At 40.1% G+C, this 21,376-nt stretch overlaps 1 protein-coding gene across 4 annotated transcripts in view; it reads left to right on the forward strand.

Moving 5' to 3' along the window:
* Positions 1-260: 260 nt before the first annotated feature.
* Positions 261-21,376, forward strand: part of PDLIM3 (PDZ and LIM domain 3) — a 35,538-nt gene continuing 14,422 nt past the window's right edge. For 2 of the 4 annotated variants that reach the window (XM_023221000.3, XM_023220999.3), the window contains exons 1-3: positions 312-471; positions 11,464-11,615; positions 13,184-13,268. In XM_023221000.3, the coding sequence (XP_023076768.1) occupies positions 379-471; positions 11,464-11,615; positions 13,184-13,268 (330 nt within the window). In that variant the 5' untranslated portion in view covers positions 312-378. Of the gene's footprint in view, positions 472-11,463; positions 11,616-13,183; positions 13,269-21,376 lie in introns of all 4 variants that reach the window. The other 2 variants (XM_023221001.2, XM_023221002.2) reach the window with 2 other exon arrangements.

Genomic DNA, 21,376 nt, shown 5'->3' on the forward strand with positions numbered 1-21,376 from the left:
GAAAGCATGGAGGCTGTGGTCTGACTGCTTTCGCTTCCAACAAAGTGTACTGCTGTGCTCCAAGCAGAAGATAAACAGGGAGACAGGTGTGACTTCAAGAGAGCGACGGACGCTGTAACCCGAAGCCCCCGCGCCCGCCGAGGCCAGGAGGCTGCCCCAGCCGGCCGGGCTGCGCACTCCTGCAGGGCTGGCGCGGCTCTCGCTTCCAAAGTTGGAGCTCTCCGGGGTGGGAGGGGGCGGGGAGGACGGCGGGGCGGTGACGTCACTCCCAGCGGGGATAAAGCGCCCCCGCCCGGGTCGGAGCCAGGACGCTGCCCGGCGCGGAGTGGCTGCCCCGCGCGGGGACACTCAGAGCCTGGTGGGCAGGAGGAAGGCGACATGCCCCAGACGGTGGTCCTCCCGGGCCCTGCGCCCTGGGGCTTCAGGCTCTCAGGGGGCATAGACTTCAACCAGCCTTTGGTCATCACCAGGGTAGGTGTCGGCGTTCTTGCTTTTGCTGCGAGGTGGGAACTCTGGCGGCGTCCGGGGGACGCGGTGGGTGCCCCGGGGCCGAGGGCGGCCAGAAAGCGCGCGCGGGCTGGCGGACGGGGCGCTGCTGGGTCCCGGGCTTCAGCGCCCAGCTCTGGGGGCGGCGGCAACTCCGTCAAGTGGCTGCGGAGCGGCTCAGAGATTGACAAAGTCCGCTCTAAAGGTGTCCCATCCTCTGGGTCCGCAGCGACTTTCCGAGGAGAGCCACGGGGCTCAGGGAAGGCGAGGCTGCCGGACTCGAGTGCGTCCTCGCCTTTACGTATTAAATGTTTGTATGTGATAACAGAAATAAAACACACCCCATCGCCCTTCCGCAATAAATGATGGGTCCCGGGTGGGAGAGACGAGGGACTGGCGCCCCCGGGCATTCCCTGGAGCTGGCGCGCAGCTGAGCGTTTTTGTCGTCGGGATGAAAACTTCAGCAGCGCGCTGTTCGCGGGGCACGGCCTGGGTTGGCCAAACTGGAGCAGCTCCTATCAGCCCAGACAGGGGAAATGTTCCTAATACGTACGCCTGAGTTTCCAGGCATTTTGAACACATGTTTTCCAAAGCTGAGAACTTGGCTTAGCAATCATCAACCTCTGACTCCGGCTACAAAGAAAACGTGGCAGTTTAGTTTACCTGGTGGGAAGTAAACCACTCAGCCTAAAAACGGAAAATGCTTGAATATCAAAATCAAGCTTTACTTAGTGTTCTCTATTGTATAATGAGAAAACAAGGTAAAAATAAAACCTCAGGGTTTCTTTCTTATCAGTAAATGTGAAGAATTCTAACGCATTATTTGGTCTAGCTGATTTTTTTCTAACAATGTTTTTCTTCATAGAAAATTAATGTATTATTTCAGTTATCACATATAAAACATTTAATACCTAAAGGCGTAAACTTTCAGAATATTATACTTTTAGTTTCAGAGTGCTATACTTTATTTTCTTGTATTCGCATGCCATATTTTATAAATGTGTATGTTGTAATCTGATTGATCTCATACAGATTTTGAACAAGCTAATACCTTTTAAATTCTGTTTTATTTATATATGCCTATGAGAATTGGGAACCAACATCCTTTTAAAAATATGTCAAAATATGTATCCTACAGACGCACACAATGGAACGTTTCAAGCCTTGTTTTACATTTTTCAAAAACATATAAACACATCTGACATGTGTTTTTATATGAAACATGAAAACTGTTCAACATACCCCCAAAAACGTTCCTGAGTAAATTAAGCAGAAAATGCTTTAGTGACCTGGGCCAAGCAATTCCTATTATAGATTTACCAAAAAAAAAAAAAAAAAAAAAAAAACCAGTTTCCATTATATCTAGTAAGAAATATTTTTAGTTTCTGGAGTATAGTTTTTATTTAAATTGAATAAACTTTTGAATCCTAACACAGAATAAATCATTAAATTCTAACAAAATAATTTCATCACAAAAATCTTTTAAGGTATTTAAAAAGAAATATTTTGCTATTATAGTATAATTGTATGTCCATATAAGTAATGATATGCTTGAAATTTTGAGTTGTTGACATTATAAATGTTTATTTTAAATCAGTGCTTACATTCCAGAGTTGGACTACAATAGCTATTAGTAAATATATTTGATATAATGACAATTATTATTAGGGAAACCAATTCTATCTGGAATTTCTAACTCATAACTAATTTGTATCACTCATTTTGACATTTGGTTCAATAACAGTTTATGACCAAATATTATTTCACTTGATTATGCCTTTTCTCTTTAATTAATTCCAGGACAGCAGGTAAAACCAAATTATTTTTGTATCCCAAGCGTCCCCAAAGCCAGGTATATAGTAGATTCTTATTGAATAAATAAGAATATTCATTTATTTATTCAATAATAACTTTCATGCTTTAGTGAACACCTGATTGAGAATATTTTCACTGAAATTATAAGAATACTGAAATTTGTTAAGAAAGAGAATAAAAAGTATTACAGAAAAATAACTCAGTATTGTTAAATGGTGAATTGTCCCGCTTTTAACATTTTTACACCATTTTGAAAGGTAGTGTGTGAGGCCGTAAGTGTGTTATTGTACTCTTTTGCTTGCCGGGCACTGATGGGAACCTTTTATATGCACGAACTCACTGAAATCTCACAATAATCTTTAGGAGAGTAGCAGTAGTAGTGACGTCCCCTTTTGCAAATGAGGAGAATGAGGCTTTAAAAGATTCATTAACCCGCGGATGGTCACAAGCAGTGGAACAGTCTCTGATGCTGGGTCTGCCTGCATTCTGAAGCCCACAGGTGAAAATGGACACTTGTTTCGATATTTCCAAAGAGGTGTTTTCTGCCATCCTCTTCATCACTGGCCTTATTGATTCTGTCTTCAAGATCTGCCACTTTCCATTTTTTCTACCACTGTCCTTCTTCAAGCTTTCCTAGCTCCACACCTAGACATTTGTCTGCCCCGTCCAATTCACACAGCATACTCTTACTGTCTCTGGAAAATGCCAAGTTTTTTCCTTTCTCATTCTTAAAAATCCTTCAGTGGCATCACTGGTTTGTAGAGAGTGAAATGTGTGGCTTTAGCATCACATTCATGACTTTTCACCATCTACTATCCCAATTTGAGTTGCTAACTTCGTTTCTTTCCTCTCCCTTCGTTTTCTCCCCCTTTCTTCCTGTTGCTCCACACGTAGGCAGTGGGGCTGCCCTCTGGACTGCTTAGGGTTTCCCTGACATGTGTTTGCTCCTGATACCGATTTTCCCCAGATTTCTTTTCCCCACACCACACCACTGTCCTCTATGCCTGTGGAAACCCACTCCAACGCCTCTCCCCAGTCCTCCTTTGAGTAACAACCATCTCATCCATTTGATTACTGTAGCTTTCGGCCTGTGTAACCCCTCCTTATGTCATGCCTGTACCAGATGTTTCACTGCATCTGTATCCCACCAAACTGCACGTTCCCCGAGGGCGGGAACCTTCTAAATTGGGGGTCATTCAGGGCTTAGCACCGTGCCTAGTAAATCATATGTGTTGTAGAATAAATATAGACACAGTATGAATGATTGACTAGATTGTTCACTTTTTACATAACCTTATTACAAGTAGGCACAGAATGTGTTCTCAAAAAATATTTCACAAAAAGATAAGTGAGAAATGTTTTATTGTTAGTTGATTTGTCATGTTTTTGTTTTGTTTTGTGCTTTTGAGACAGAGTCTCGTTCTGTCACCCAGACTGGATTGCAGTGGTGCAGTTTCGCCTCACTGCAACCTCCACCTCTCGGGTTGAAGCGATTCTCCTGCCTCATCCTCCCTAGTAGCTGGGACTACAGGCACCCGCCACCACACTCTGTTAATTTTTGTATTTTTTTTTTTTTTTTAGTAGAGATGGGGTTTCACCACGTTGGCCAGGCTGGTCTCAAACTCACGATCTCAGGCGATCCACCCTCCTCAACCTTCCAAAGTGTTGAGATTATAGGCGTGAGCCATCATGCCTGGCCAATTTGTCAGTTTTAAATAAGTTCTTAATATACAAAGAATTGAAACACCAATGTCTGTACTTAAAGCCACAAAAGGTCCCATAAATGAGATGTGTTTAATCAAGTCCCCATTAAATCAGCTTTTGTCCTCTTACAAGCTATACCCTTCACTCCCTGCCTCACACTGTTCAAATACAGGCTACAGCAATACTCCTAGACAATGGGGCTCCAACTGCAGTTTGTAGGAGTGACAAATATAACTGCCTCCCTCAATTGAAATTACAGTTCACAAAATTAGGACACAGGGCCCTCACCCCTGTAATTGTTTACAATCCAAATAAGAAGCCAGATGAATCTTTGTATTATTAAAAGGATCAAAAGTAAGGTAAGTCAAACACCAGACATTCTCAAAACAAATTTTTAGCAACTGGTTGTGATAAACACAATTTTTAGGAAAGCAGTTTCTAGGCGATAAGTGTGATAGACCTTGTGCAGTATAAAATTTCAGTTTTGGATGTTCAGCTTAGGGGAGGCAGTTGTTATTTCAAACACCATATATAACTGGCCTAAGCATTTCACAGAAGAATTTTAAGGTTCACTTCTTTAAGTGAGCATCTTTTCTTTTTCTTTCATAAGACACTTCTACAAAGTCTAAGTTTTTGGACCATCCAGAAGCTAGATCTACTCTCACAGACAAGTTACAAATCATTTGCTTTGACAAAATTTCAGTATGGAATACGGTAATCCCCTCTCATCCACAGGGGACACATTCCAAGACCCCCAGTGGTTGCCTGAAACCTACATTAGTACCAAACTCTATATATATGTGTTTTTTCCTATGCATGCGTACCTGTGATAAAGTTTAATTTATAACTTGGGCACAGCACTCTTGCACTTTGGGGCCATTCTTCAGTAAAATAAGGGTTGCTTGAACACAAGCACTGCAATACTGTGACAGCCGATCTGATAACTAAGACTGCAAAGTGATTCACGGTGAAGAGAGTAGCATAGACAATGTGGATACGCTGGACAAAGGGATGATCCATGACCCAGGTGGGACACAGTAAGACTTGATCGCGCTACTCAGCACAGCTGCAATTTAACACTTACGAGTTGTTTACTTCTCAAATACTCCAATTACTATTTGCAGGCTGCAGTTGGCCTCAGATAACTGAAACTGCAGAAAATAAAACCGTGGATAAGGGGAGGCTAGTTTACAGGGCAGGCTTCTTTTATGTCCGTGATATAAAATGATTGTCTAGATCCGATGCCAGTGTCTTTTCTCACTGTTTCTCTTTCCCCTCTTCACTCCTCCCTCCTTCCTATCCAGAGCACATCTAAGATTAAGATCATTATAACTGAGAATGCTGTATGAGCTTGAGGACCAGTATAGAAAATGTTAGCATGTTCCTAATTTGTGCAGGCTTTAAGAGAGAAAAGTGTATGACTTTCAAATAAACTACATTTGAAATGTAATATAAATACATTTGAAATTTAAACTTTTAGAAAGGACTGTATGCAATTGAATGCAATTCTTTTCCAGGGTAAAACAAATGTAGTAGAAAGGTTGATGTAAATAAAAACCTATTCAACTTTGTTCTAACACAGACCATGTCTACATGGAAGTGCTGGTTTATGTGTAACTCGTACATCCCATAAGTATCTACTGTGTGCAGAATGTCTTGCACGTGAGAGACGCTGCAAGCGTATAATTGTGGCTTAGACGGGCTTCTAACCCCAGAGAAGCTAATATCAGCAGAAAAGAAAGAACATGTATATGAACTGCCATCACACAACCTGTCCAGAATTCCACAAGATAAACCATGCCCAAAGAGCTAGGAGGTGTTGAAGGAAAGATTACCTGCAGGAGAGGCAATGCGAGGCGATGGAAGATTCTGAGCTATGGAGCGAGGCGGACCCAGGTGGGAATTTCAGGTTTTCTCAGGATGTGGGACCGTAACCAAGCTTCTTACACTTTCCAAGCATCCATTTTCTCATTTTAAAAAAGAGATAACTACTTTGTAAGATTGTCTTAAGAATTAAGTGAGATAGTAGTTCTCAATAGGAATACGGTGATGGTTCTCAGCCCTGGCAGCATGTTAAAGCCGCCCGTATGACTTTTGAACACACCCACGCCCAGGTGCATGCAGGGATTCTGATATAACCAGGGTGGGGTGTGGCTCTAGAAATGTCTTTGGCAGCCAGGTGCTGCAGGGCTGCGGACGCCAAGGAGGCACGTGGAGTCTGTTTGCTAGGGAAGGAGAAGGAACAATCGAGTTTCTCATGATTTCGATCTGTGCCTGCTGTGCAGTGCTTCAGTGTGTGCTTGTCTCGTTCCATAACTATTACAATCATTTTTATTAACAGAAACATCATCTTGGGACTCTATCTCGGACTTGCCTTACATCTCCACATAAATAGGATATTATAGATGCTTTATCTGTGTTTTCAGTTAGCTTTTTTCCCCAACAGATCCAAGTAATATAGGTTGATGTCAATAACAGAAATCATCTGAGGCTCTTGTTAAACACATAGATTCCCTGGCTCCTCTCCTAGAGATTCTGTTTCTGATTCTGAGCATCTGGAGTAGGGCTGGAGTCTTTAATATTAGCAAGGAGCCCAGGTGATTCTTATAAACACACACGTTTGAAAACACGCTGCTGAGTGATTCACTGCAGTACCGTGTTCAATGATCTCTCCAGTACTTTTGATATTTGAGACCCTAATGAGCCTAAACAATAAATAATCACTGAAAAGCTCTATGCCTTATTTCAGCTCTCTCTTCTCCCAATTTGGGAAAACAGTAATAAACTGTGCACGCTAATACAAAGTAATGATATAAGGAAAGAATATAATAATGCAATAAAGTAATAACATAAAGTAATGCAGGGAAATAATAGATTTTCATGATTAAACAGATTGTTTAACTTACTAAAATCAGGTCAATTTCACAGACATTGTCTTTTTTTTCAAGCTCCAAATAACTTTAATCAAATCAGTTATTCAACTATACACATCTGTAGCTTTCTTTTAATAAGCCTACACTAACCCTTTAGTTTCAGTGAAAAATCTTTTTTTTATTATTATTATACTTTAAGTTCTAGGGTACATGTGCACAACATGCAGGTTTGTTACATATGTAGACATGTGCCATATTGGTGTGCTGCACCCGTTAACTCGTCATTTACATTAGGTGTATCTCCTAATGCTATCCCTCCCCCTTCCCCCCTCCCCCCTCCCCATAACAGGCCCTGGTGTGTGATGCTCCCCACCCTGTGTCCAAGTGTTCTCATTGTTCAATTCCCACCTATGAGTGAGAACATGCGGTGTTTGGTTTTCTGTCCTTGCGATAGTTTGCTCAGAGTGATGGTTTCTAGCTTCATCCTGTTTGCAGATGACATGATTGTATATTTAGAAAACCCCATCATCTCAGCCCAAAATCTCCCTAAGCTGATAAGCAACTTCAGTAAAGTCTCAGGATACAAAATCAATGTGCAAAAATCACAAGCATTCCTCTACACCAATAACAGACAAACAGAGAGCCAAATCATGAGTGATCTCCCATTCACAATTGCTTCAAAGAGAATAAAATACGTAGGAATCCAACTTACAAGGGATATGAAGGACCTCTTCAAGGAGAACTACAAACCACTGCTCAACAAAATAAAAGAGAACACAAACAAATGGAAGAACATTCCATGCTCATGGATAGGAAGAATCAATATCGTGAAAATGGCCATACTGCCCTAGGTAATTTGTAGATTCAATGCCATCCCCATCAAGCTACCAGTGACTTTCTTCACAGAATTGGGAAAAACTACTTCACAGTCATTTTCTGATCACTGGCCTGGCTGCACTTGAAAACGAGGAAGAAGTAAAGGCATCATATTTTCTCCTCTCTCATTCCTCTCTCTCTTTCCTTTTTCTTATCAACTCTCTGCTTAGAGGTCTCAGGACAACAATAACCAGGTTGAATACAAAATGACAAGTGGGATCTGGCCATCACTATAAACCACCTGTCCTAGCTGACTTCTGAAAGAGCTGGTGACGTAGCTCTACAGCTGCTCCCAGCTCAGCAGCAAGCCGCAGGTTACTTAGACACTCTTCTCCTCTGAAAGCAGAGCCAGTTTTCCTTGTCCAGCCTGTCTTAGAGAGCTGTAATGGGCAAAGGTGTGCGAAGGGGCTTTGCAAATGTAACATTTTGCATAAGTATAAGATGTTATTTAGTATTAATATTGTTAGTAAATTTTAGTAATATTCAGTATCTAAGATATTCAACTTAGATATACAATAGCTATTCATTATCTAAGCTGAATACAGGGGGTATGACTCTAGATATCAATAAATATTGGACTTAGATAATGAAAAGCTGTTGTTCAGATGTCTGTTTAAAATTAGTGTAGACACATGCAGAAACAAACCTCCACTTATCCCACCTTACACTCATCCTAACCAGAGCTAAAAGAAAAGTTAGACTTTTCCAAATCAGAATTGAGTATTACATAACTTAAATCTATTTAGGTATATTAGAAAAGCTAAGTTAGGCTCTGAAAGCAAATATATTGAAATATACCTTCTTGTATGTTTTTGTTTGTTTGTTTTGTTTTTGGTGAGGGGAGGAGGTCTACGTCTGTTGCCCAGGCTGGAGGGCAGTGGTGCAATCACAGCTCTCTGAAGTCTCAAACTCCTGGGCTCAAGCAGTCCTCCCACCTCAGCCTCCTGAGCAGCTGGGACTACAGGTGTGAACCACTATGCCTAGCTTTTCTAAGAAATATTATTTTTTGTAGAGACAAGGTCTCGCTATTTTGCCCAGGCTGGTCTCAAACTCCTGGCCTCAAGCAATCCTTCCACCTCAGCCTCCCAAAGCACTGGGATTACAGACATGAGTCATCATGCCTGGCTTGTGTTTTAACTCAAAGAAAATTAGTCTTAGACATTTAAAAATAGAAAATACTGATTTTGACAAATAAGAGAAAATTGAAAGTTTAAGATTATTTTTATCCCTACAAATCACTTTGGGAATGGTAACTTTTGTTCTAACAGTTCTGAGTCTGAGAATGTTTCTAAATGGAAAACAGCTATGAAGTGCCTCCCAAAGGCTAAGATATAATAATCCCCAGTTGTCTTCACCCAGCTTCCATTAACTGTTCCTACTGGAAAAATCATTGTGATAGCTACAGTGAGATGATCACAGAAATAAAGTGAGTACAATGAACATTTTAGTAATGAGACAGAAGATCCAGGACACATGAGAACTTATTATTTTAGCAATTTTATTTATTTAGATGAACTTGTATCTTCCTTAGAACCACAATTAGATAGCTAGAATAAGCAAATAAAGAAAAAGCAAATGAATTAATTACTGATCCTCAAAGCATTAGAAATGATCTCGTTTCTTCCTAGAGCAGTTTGAGATTTGACTTAGTATGTATTGTTCTGCTCTGTTAGAAACTCGCAAACGTAGCAATGACAAGTTGACATTAAAAGCTATAATCTTTGGGCATATAGGGACTAGTTCTTTTTTATGTAAGCTCTGATTTAAATGCTTTTTAATTGATTCTTCAATTATTCTAAGTACTGGGGTATACACTGTGAATTATTAGAAACATACATCATATTGTACCTATCTTCAAGAGCATCCAGTCTAGTTGGGAAGACAGAAAATACACAAATAAACATAAAAGTACAAATAATTTTCATGAAGGAAATAGGGTATAATGGTGAAGAATGATGGGGGAAGGACTAGAGAAGCTACTTCAGATGTTTGGCAAAGTCTTTCTGAGAGTGCAGGATTTGAACCTAGACCTAAAGGGTGAGAAGGAGTGAAGAGTAAGGGAAGTGTTTCAGGCAGAAATAAGAGTGCATAAAAACCCCCAGGCACACTCTTGGCCTACATGAGGAACTAAAAGGAAATCAGAATGGCCACAGCACCATGGGTGAGGGAGAGCAGGAATCATGTAAGATGATGTGAGAGAAGTCGGCAAGGTTAAGACCCATGGGAGCTGTAGGCAGAGGTGTATAGTTGGGATTTACCCAGGGAAATTGGGAGTAGGTATACTGGTCAAAAGAATCATTGCCTTTAACCGAACATTCAACCGTAATGATTACCACCTTTCTATTTTTAAATATTTTAAAGTATGGAAAACCATATTTTCCCATATTCTGTATGCTTAAGTATTCCTTTTATTCCTGCCCCTGAAAGAAAAACATGTGGACAGCATAAAATTGGATCTCGCTTTTTCACCTAGTTTGATAGTCTCTGTTTTTTAAGTAATGTGTTTAGATGATTTACATTTAATGTAATTGCTGATATGGTTTAATTAAAATCTATTGTCTTGTTAGTTGTCTTGTGTTTGTTTCATCTGTTCTTCATTCATGGAGAAGAAACCATGAGTGAATACAAACTTCCTTTGTGTCTGTGGTTTCCAGGAGTTCTATCCACTCATGTTAACTCACACTGGATCTTTAGCAATTTGTTAATAATTTTAGCTGAATTCTTCATAACAGCTAGTATGGGAGCCCCATCTTCCTCCATGCCCTGCTCCATGCAGTTGAGCCTGTGCTCATGTCTTGCCTTTGCTTGAAGGCACCTATCTTGCCTTAGATTTTAAGTTTATTGCCCTGTGACTTCAGCTTTCTGAAGGGTTCAAAGCTATAATTTTGTGTATTATCTGGCCTCTTCTTGTTAGTCCCTACAGATTTCTAAACAAAGTGTGATAGACTGGGTGGCTTTTAACAACATAAATTTATTTCTCACCATTCTGGAGACTGGAAATCCAAGGTCAGGATACCAGCATGGTTGGGTTCTGGTGAGGAACCTCTTCTGGGTTGCAGACACCTCACTTCTTATTGTTTCCTCCTTATTGGAGACAAGAGAGCTGAGAGCTCTCTCCGAGGCCTTTTTCATAAGGGCACTAATCCCATTCATGAGGGCTCCTCACTTCTGACCTAATTGCCTCCTTAAAGTCCCTCCTTTAAATACCATCACATTGTGGTTAGGATTTCAACATTCGAGTTTGGCGGGGACATAAACATTCAGTCCATTGCATGCCTCTTATGTGAATTTTAAAGATGATAAATAGTAAGGGTTGCTATATTTGGATTGAAAGCAGTTTCAATCTGAATATAAAAGTTGCCTGAATATAGTAAAACTCTACTCCCAAAGAGAGACTTCTGGGTGATGAAAAATAAAAAATAATTTTTTAAGACAGAAAAATGTATGATTCACACTGGGAATTATGTAAGATGTTTTAAAAGAGAGTAACAGATACAACGATGTCAAATGTGGTTAGTAAGAAACAAAATTATTCAACATGATGAGAAAATAGACCTAACTCAATTGACCAAGTTTCTTAAGTTAGATTTACAGTTTTTCTGCCCAGTGAAACATTTAACATGTTACCAGGCTGAACTACAAATGTCAGGCACAACACTCAAGATATTGCGGGATGTTCGTTTTTAAATGGTGCCATGATTTCTTCCAGATTACACCAGGAAGCAAGGCAGCAGCTGCCAACCTGTGTCCTGGAGATGTCATCCTGGCTATTGACGGCTTTGGGACAGAGTCCATGACTCACGCTGATGCGCAGGACAGGATTAAAGCAGCAGCTCACCAGCTGTGTCTCAAAATTGACAGGTGCTTCTTAACTAATGGTAGTTAAATCTGATCTGTTTTGCAGGAGAACCTGAACCAGAACTATAAATAATTTCATCCTCCTAGCAAGGAGTGCCACAGACCTAGTATTTTGGCTGGCTTTTTTATATATCAACTACTTAATTCTTTACTAAAGTCAGTCAATCTAGCAGTTGTTGACAAATCATTTCTAAAAAGGATTCTCTGGAATGTTAGAATAATAAAAGAGGCTGAAAGAATTTGTTCCAGTAATAACCCAATTAATTAATTATGAAAATAGAACAACTATTGGCCACATAAACACTGAACAGCACGACTAGTTATATCGTTGTTCTCAGTGTGATAGAGAATGGAATGGAATGGAATGGAGAGATTCCCCTGAAAGAATCTCTTGACTTGCCCAACTGTAATTGTATTAAAAACCGGCTGCCAATATCCTGTCTGCCATTGGCTGTTTTGTACAGAATTCAGCCCAGAAGAATGTTACAAGTGTGAGAGCGCGTATACACATGGGCATGTTAAATACTGAGACATTTCTGACCCCACCCCCCAAAAACACTAAGAAATTGAGCCTGATCTCCTGCCATCAGATCCCTGATCCAAAACTGAACCATGATAATAGTAATTTGTTATAGTGGTTGTTACTGTGTGTTCATCCTGTTATGATTGTACTTGCAGTTTTCCCTGCTGTGGTACAGAAGGATCAATCAATCCACCAATCTGCTGTTTCATGGGGTGAAGTAGATTCTTTCACTCTCGATGCGTAACCTGTGTTCATGCCAAGCTTACAGTCCCTTAGGAGCCATTAGGTCACAGGCAGATGCATGGGAAGGGTTGGACAAAGCACATTTCCTTGATGCCAGTAACAAATCCACCTGACAGATCACTCACTGTCTTCTCCAGTGGCCTCAATAGGACTGGAGGGAAGTAGGGAGGTCTAGGGAGCTTGCCTGGTGGTCATCTGCAGGGTGTGCCTGCAGAGTCTCCTTCTCCTGTTCCCCACGTGCATTGCAGGCCTCCTTCCTCCAGAAACTGCGCAGTGTACTCCAGGCAATTTTTATCTAGTCTACAGTCCCCAAAAGGACATTAAAAATGTAAGACTTCGGCCAAGTGTGGTGGCTCACACCTGTAATCCTAGTGGTGTGGGAGGCCAAAGTGGGTGGATCACTTGAGGTCTGGAGTTCAAGACCAGCCTGGCCAACTGGTGAAACCCTGTCTCTACTAGAAATACAAAAATTAGCTAGGCATGGTCGTGGGCACCTGTAATCCCAGCTACTTGGGAAGCTGAGGGAGGAGAATCCCTTGGACCAAGGAGGAAGAAGTTGCAGTGAGTCAAGATTTTGCCACTGCACTCCAGCCTGGGTGACTGAGGGAGAAAACATCTTAAAAAAAAAAAAAAAAAAGACTAATTATATGGGAAAATACAGAATAATCAGCAACAAAGAAATATTGCGTTTGCGTAAGTTAGTGAGGGTTGCTAGTATTTTCACAAACATAATGGGAAATTAAAGTATACTAAAACTGAAAGTACCATTAGAATTTGAAGTTTACAAATTTTATTTTATTTCCAGGGCAGAAACTCGCCTGTGGTCTCCACAGGTATCTGAAGATGGGAAAGCTCATCCTTTCAAAATCAACTTAGAATCAGAACCACAGGTATGAATTTTAGAGCAAACGTTACACGTTGTATTTCCTTTTAAATCATTGGGATGCCTTCCAAGGGGAAGAAGAGACAAATAGAAACATTGGAACAAGCCACCTGGTGATGCTGTTTTCTGCCACTCTTCTCTGAGATTCATTTATACCATCCGTGTTTTCTTACATCAAGAAAAAGTGGTGTTCCTATGTGAACATCTTGTTGAAAGACAAAATATGCTCCCATCAGAAAGAATTTGGCTAAATCTACAGAGTCCACTTATTATTTGTTTCATTTCTTATGATGGACTTCTGTGAAATGACCATGAGGTAATCTAAGGAGTTTAAGTCGTTAAAACAAAGCAAGGCAAGAATAAGGGCTACCATTTGAAACAGGTGCCTCCAATCTACTAGTCATTGTGAATTTCAATCCTTCGAGGTCTTCACCCAGATCTCATTTTATATTCTTCTTTAATTCTCACTTCTGGGATTCTATAATTAAATTTACTCTAAGAAAAGAGTGTTGCCTAGTGTGATCATGGTGACATTCTGCCATTACAGCTGAATTATAAAAGATAAAGGATTTTCTCTGGAGGCAACTGTAATAAACTAAATTAATCTAATCATCTGATGCTGATCTATGTCTGCTTTCAAAAGGTCCAAAAAACCTGAAATTAGATCAAATCTTGATTGTGATGTACTGAGAAATCTAATTAAGAAAAGCATTTTATGAGCTCTACATAGAAGCTCTAAAGGTTTAGAGATACAGATGCGAACATTTACTACCCCTTCTGAAACACATGTTCCCGCTAAACTGATTAGATATTCCCAGCATGTGGTTTTTCTCTATAACTGATGAAAGGGAACTGAAAACATAGTTGTAATTTATGCTTAGAAGTATTTCCCCTTTCAAGAAAACCAACCCCTGAGTTTGTCCTTCGAGTTTTCCACTTGTCTCCATAAGCCTCTGATTTCTTTTGCGAAAAGATGTTGAATAACATCAGTACATGTATCTCCTAGGGCTTCTCAAAGGTTAGAATAAAATAATACAAGCAAAGAAGTTGTCACATTGAGTTGTTCATAGAAATACTCAAGTAAGTGGTAGCTCTCCTTATTATCAGTACGTTACCCCCACCCCAGGCTGGAATCAGAAGGTCTCCTGGCCTTTCTTGCTGGTGAGATAGTTAGCTGCCTACATGATAGGACATCCTAGAGGCTAGGAATGCCTTCTTCGTTGCTATTACAAGGGTCATGACAAGTGGATCCAAGCTTTATTTTCAGTTAAAATAGAATCTCTCCAGGAGAAGAAGGATCCTGAGCAATATAATCTTTAGAGGAAATGAGTTTATTAGATTATTGTCCTAGAGTTTTGACTAAAGGGAAGGTGGAGTCTGAATCTAAAATCCACTAAAAGCAAAAAGGAGGAAAAAATAAGCCCCAAAAGGAGTGATCAGGACAGAGAATATTCATGAAGGCAGGAAGCTTGAGGCTGTTGTCTTCCCTCTAAGTCCCCCTAGCTCAGTAAATAGCCCACAGCTCAATAAATAGCTGACAAATGGATGAAAGGAACTGAAAGGCCTAAAAATGAGCTGTGCATTTTCTAACATTGCCAGGACCTGTCCTGGGAGCCAGTTCTCAGAACGGTGTTCTGCCATCACTCCCAGCTGTTGCGTGGAAACTAATCTTGAAAGTTGAGCAGGGCCAGGCGCATTGGTTCGTACCTATAATCCTGAGAGGCAGAGGCATAAAGATTGTTTGAGCCTCAGAGTTTGAGACCAGCCTGGGCAACATGGTGAGACCCCATTTCTATAAATTTTAAAAATTAATCAGGGCGTGGTGGTACACACCTGTAAGTCCCAACTCCTCAGGAGGCTGAGGTGGGAGGATCACTTGAGCCCAGGAAGTTGAGGCTGCAGTGAGCTGTGATTGCACCACTGCACTCCAGCTTGGGTGACAGAGCAAGACCTTGTCTCAAAAAAAAAGAAAAAGAAAAGAAAAAGAAAGTTGAGTGGGATGCTTAGGCAGGGTAAGACTTTCTGCTCTTTGGGGTAAGTGAGCAAAAGATAAAATGGATGGCACAGATAATAAATACAATGAGAAGGGATCTGAATGCTGATGATCCCCGTGACATACTAGTTGGGCTGGTGAATAATGATACCTCTAGTCAACTTTTGCTTTGCTAGAAGAAAAGATCGGAAGAAAAAAAGAAAGTTCTTGAGGTAGAGTTCTCACTTGTATCTAGCCCTTTGCAGAGATGCCCAAGCCAACCTGCTTCCTCCCACCCCCATCAATTTATCATCTGGAGGTAACTGTTAGAAAAAGAGACTATATGGTGCTTTTGAAAATTCAAGTCAATACACATGCGTTTATTGACCACTCAGCCTCTTACTACCTGGACCAACCGGATGGGACTCTGCATTTCCTTTTCCCTACACAGCACACATCCAATATTGCACTGTACCCTTTGCAAATTATTTTTCCATGCAAGAATTTCTCCTAATTTTTAAACCCAGTTTCATTAATATGAGATGCAAGAAATGAGGCCAACTAGACAGATCTGACCAAAGTGCCAAATCCCCAGTGATCCTTCCTCATGGTTGCATCCCTCACCCTGGCATGTAAGGTAATTCAGCAGGTATTTACTAAGCACAAAGTGAGTTTAGACCAGGATGGGAGCCCACGTTTTGCCAACATCTCTCCAGAATTGGAGTTTAAGGGTGATTCTCCAAGTTGTAGCTCTAGCAGAGGCTTCTTTTGCAAGTCTATGAGTATTAATTTATGACTATGGTTATTCTAAGGATGGGATTTTAAGGCATAATCCTAATTTTAAATACTCTGACCTCTTGTCAATCATGTATTAGCCCTTGTGTCCTACATTTGGGGGTTAGAAAATATGAGTATTTATGATACGAAAAATGAGATAAAATTGTTTTTTTTTTTAAAGGCTAAGATTAGGTTAAGGTCTATAGCAGCCAGTCAGATGGAGCCTTTAAACGTTCCATTACTTGGCATCATGACTAATTCTTACTGACATCCTCTCCAAGAGGCCAGTGATTGAAATGCTCCAAGATAAGAACAAATTCAGTTCTACTAAAGAACCAAAGGATTTCTACTCCTTGTGAGACTCTCAGGTCAGATTTCCGCATGGCCAGTTTATGTGACTTGGTCCTTCAGGACAGACATTCCCCACACGAAAATAACTAAATTGCAGTGTATCTCCTGCTATCCAAAAATCCTGTAGAGTAAACTAGAACAAAATGTGCCGATAAAAGTCGAACAATGAGTTTCACTTGTGGACTGAGACTGGAGAAAAGCTGAGCTATGGTGATAGGGTTTTTCGTTTTTCTAAGTAATACAAAGCTATACAAAAAAGATGGCTTTTTCTTTTTTATCAAAATGACAACTCTGCAAATAGAGCAATCTTCCGGACAGCAAGTATGTGTCAGTTACAGACACAAATGCCATTAATGTATCATGCTGCAAGATGTCATTGCAGATGAATAGCAAAAGGACACTGAGCAGTGTGAAATTTGAGTTTTTGTTTCTCAACCCAAGTCAAACTTGTAAGTTATGTGACCTTTGACATTGGAATAAAACACACTTTTTCACTTTCATATCTATTTGTTGGGGAAAAAAACTATATTCTACCATCCAAGCCCAGTCACAGATAATAAAATGTTAATATGTTTATTTCCGGGTTTCTTCCCCTGTGCATAGGTTTAAGCTAAGGAGACATTTACTTATACGGTTATAGGAATAGTTGATATAAAATTTTAGTATCTAGATTTTAAAAATTTGACCGGGCGCAGTGGCTCATTCCTATAATCCCAGCACTTTGGGAGGACAAGGCAGGTGGATTACCTGAGGTCAGGAGTTTGAGACCAGACTGGCCAACATGGTAAAACCCCAGCTCTACTTAAAATACAAAAAATTAGCCAGATGTGGTGGCAGGCACCTGTGGTCCCAGCTACTGGGGAGGCTGAGGCAGCAGAATCGCTTGAACCCAGGAGGTACAGGTTGCAGTGAGCCGAGATTGCGCCACTGCACTCCAGCCTGGGCGACAGAGTGAGCCTCCATCTCAAAAATAATAATAATAATAATAATTTTTCCGTGCTATCATCAAATAGCTAGATTTTGTTTTTATGAGTTTAGACTTGAATCTTAGACGTAAAGGGCATGTTAGGTGTTGTTTAGATCAACTCCCAGCACCTGAATAAATGCCTTCCATGCAATCCTGAACACAATCTATTTTTCTGTACAAAAATAGACAATATGGTCCATTTTTCAGTACAATCTGTTGCTCTTGACTAAGAGTATGTTAATGAAGCTATTTGTCCTTTTTCAAAGCTTACAGTCTCAAACCATACCCCTCAGATTTGCTTAATATTGGGTGAACGACTCAAAGGTGTACTGTGCCTATCACAATACAAGAAAGATGCTTTTCAGAAACAAAGATGGTTCTTATCTAAATAAGAAGAAAGCTATCTCCATTTCCATAAAAAGGATTGCATCCTCGCCAGAGAAGATGGTAGAGTTTACATACACAGTCAAGAAGAGTGTGGGATAAAGTCATTTTTGTTTTCATAAATAAAAAGCGTTTTGATAACTGGAAGGCAGCCCATATAAAACAAGCTTTCATAATCACCATTTCCTCAAACTCTTCCCGGTGAGAGATGGGTAACCCTTGAAACTGCTCACTGGGGGAAAAATGATGATAAGGGTGTCTTTACTGTTCATTTGAGGGGTGAGTATGAGGAGGGAGTGATTATAAATTTCAAACATGATGAAATGTAATTTCTTCATCATGGCTTGATTAAATATAAGATCACTCCATAGAGTTTGTTTCTCTTATATACCCACCATCTTTTCATATATATATGATTTGATTTGATATATACATATGTATACATATTATATATAAATATGTATGTGTGTATTTGAATCAAACATACTGTTTCTATTGGAGATGGTTCTGAATAGTAAAGATTATCTGAATCTTTACCTGTGAGCAGTCTCCAAGTAAGAAGTTGAAAGGTGAAGCCTTTGAGGGCTGTCATGTCTGAGGTCATTCCAAGGACGCGGGAGACTGCTGTCCATGGCTGCATCCTCTTCACGTCAGCAGAGTTCTGTCAAGTTACTTAGCTTTCACTGGGACAGCTCTAGCATTCCGTTAGTTCAAAATGTTGTTCCTTAATATAAGCCTCTAACATTTAAACTAAAAATGTTAAATGTATCAATTCATGGGAATAATTACATATTGAATTCCTAAGAAATAAGAATGATCTGGGTGGTTTTGTCTAGATAGAATAAACACAAGAGCTGGACTATATTAACTGTTGTATACACTTTTTTAGCTGGTGTTTTCAGTTACTTGTGATTTTTCCAGGAAAAATAAAAATGAATTAAAGTGGAACAGCAGACTTCTAATTGGTTTTGTCTTTTAATTACATTTGACCATCAACAATATGTAAGCCTTGGATAGAATGTTGCCTCTGAGTGCCCCACTTAAATTTCTTGTTAACCTTTGGTGTATACACCTCATTGTGCTTTTTGGAATGACTCTAAAAGCCCATAAACTAATGCTTTGCAAAGCCTACATAAAAATGTTTGCAGCCTGTATTAGAAATACTTCCTTTTAAGATCTGAATGTAAAATAGAGGTTGTTGGTTTTTTGGTTTTGGTTTTTTTTAACAAATTATGCATTTGTGATCTTTGCAATATATGTATAACCAAAACTGAAAATTGCAAAGAAATTGCTTGGAGCTGAATAACTACATGCTGCTATTTAGAAATTCTACTAGAGATTATTAATGCACAAATATTTTCAGAGAAGTTGCCTCATTTACAGGACAACACTACCTGTATTTATTTATCATCTTAAGGCTAAGAAGAAATAAGGGCGGAGGTATTTTCCATAAAGCCATTATATTATGTTAGTTTTTATTAATTCAATTCTACTTACCAAGACTTTAAGGCAGGCCTTACTTTAAGGGAAAAAAAAAAAAAGCTAAGCTCCACAAAACTTAAGTGATTCAGTAATGCCTGATTCTTCAATTAGCCTGAGAGACTTATAATCCACCAGAACTAAACTAGGCAGTTAGGCAATTAGCGTGCTGTCTTCTCTCATATCAAAAAGGCTTGAATCATGGCCATTGTCATTACTTACAATTATTTCTAGTTTTTTATGCCATAATAATGGCTAATTATACTGGTTAATCACAAAACTCAGCCAATCCAAATTCACTAATAAATCAGCTAAAACATTTAGATTGCGCCATTTATAAATGTTTAGCTACACACATTTTCACAGGCTCTAGGATTAGGCATTTTTCTAAAGCTCCATTTGATGGTTTGGGTCATTCTGCTCCCTAAGAGCAGCTGCAATAATGGTAATCAACTCCTTGGCCGTGAGCCTTTATTATGAAGGAAAAAAGTTAAGTGAACAAGATATCAGCCAACTCAATCACACTAGAAAATCATAGACTAAATTGAATTCAACTCAGACCTTCTTTCTGGGTTCAGGAGGCTGTTGAAATATGCTGTCCAAGGTTGGTGAGAGAAAAGCTGTTCTTCACCCCATCACAGATTCTCAGGTCCCCTGAGATTTGGGGCGGATGGAGTCAAAATCTCCTAGGCTAGGATTCGAAACTGCCCCCCACTGCCCTGGCATAACTTTTGTTTTTTAAGTGAGCTTTGCCAGTAGGCCCGGATAGTAGAAGAAGGAGTATGCTCAGGAGAACTGAAAGAAAGTGTTCTGTAGGAAGTTGTTCATATTCTCAGGCACAAGAATCTTCTATGAAAAACTCTGGTCTTACACCCGGGGAAGAAAGACCCTCTCTTTTCTTTCCTCCTCCTTCTTTTCTTCTTTTTGTTTTTGACAGTCTGTTTTCTAACAGAAAAGCATAATCCACAACTTATCTGAAATGAAGAGAAAAATAAATACTACAGGATCTTTTTTTTTTTTTTTTTTTGAGACGGAGTCTCGCTCTGTGGCCCAGGCTGGAGTGCAGTGGTGCGATCTCAGCTCACTGCAAGCTCCGCCTCCTGGGTTCACACCATTCTCCTGCCTCAGCCTCCGGAGTAGCTGAGACTACAGGCCCCCGCCACCGCGCCCGGCTAATTTTTTGTATTTTTAGTAGAGATGGGGTTTCACCGTGGTCTCGATCTCCTGACCTTGTGATCCGCCCACCTCAGCCCCTCAAAGTGCTGGGATTACAGGCGTGAGCCACCGCGCCCGGCCACTACAGGATCTTTTAATGATTTAAAGACAATAATCTCTTTCCAGTATTATTTCAAATAATTATATATGTTTGTATGATTTCAAATCTGGAACACTGGTGCCACGTTCACAAAAGTAAATGAAGTTGATGTGAATGTGTAAGGGAAAATAGTGTTAGAAAGATTTATCTCACTAATTCTGCCAAATAGAAAGATTTGGGGCCGGGTGCAGTGGCTCATGCCTATAATCCCAGCACTCTGGGAAGCCGAGGCAAGTGGATCACCTGAGTTCAGGAGTTCGAGACCAGCCTGGCCAACATGGTGAAACCCCATCTCTACGAAAAATACAAAAATTAGCTGGGCCTGGTGGCGCACACCTGTAATCCCAGCTACTCGGGAGGCTGAGGCAGAAGAATCGCTTGAACCAGGGAGGAGGAGGTTGCAGTGAGCCGAGATTGCGCTATTGCTCTCCAGCCTGGGTGGCAAGAGTGAAACTCTGTCTCATAAATAAATAAATAAATATTAAAAAAAAAAAAAAAAAGATTTGGAAAGAGAATCAGTGACCTGTAATTGAGCCTATTCCCTTTTGGTTTTCTTCTGTTGCTTAGAAGAAAAAAGTTGTAAAGGCTTTACAAAATTATAAATCTGTATAAAATCTGAAAAACATTCCCACATTAAAAAAAGACATAGGATTTCAGATCATTCAGACATGTTTCAAACTCAGGGTTGAGGACTCTGCTGTTTGGTCTTTTCCCAAGGAATAAAGTGAAAATCCTCCTGTGAATCACACACATTTTCTCTCTGAATTACTGACTTTAGTCTTTTGGGGACTAGAGTAAACACGAAGAGGTCTTCAAACACACAACATGAAATCATCGCAATACAAAAGGGGGGGTGGTTGTGTATATGCT

Source organism: Piliocolobus tephrosceles, chromosome 3, assembly GCF_002776525.5.
Source record: "Piliocolobus tephrosceles isolate RC106 chromosome 3, ASM277652v3, whole genome shotgun sequence".
Classification (NCBI taxonomy): Eukaryota; Metazoa; Chordata; class Mammalia; order Primates; family Cercopithecidae; genus Piliocolobus; species Piliocolobus tephrosceles.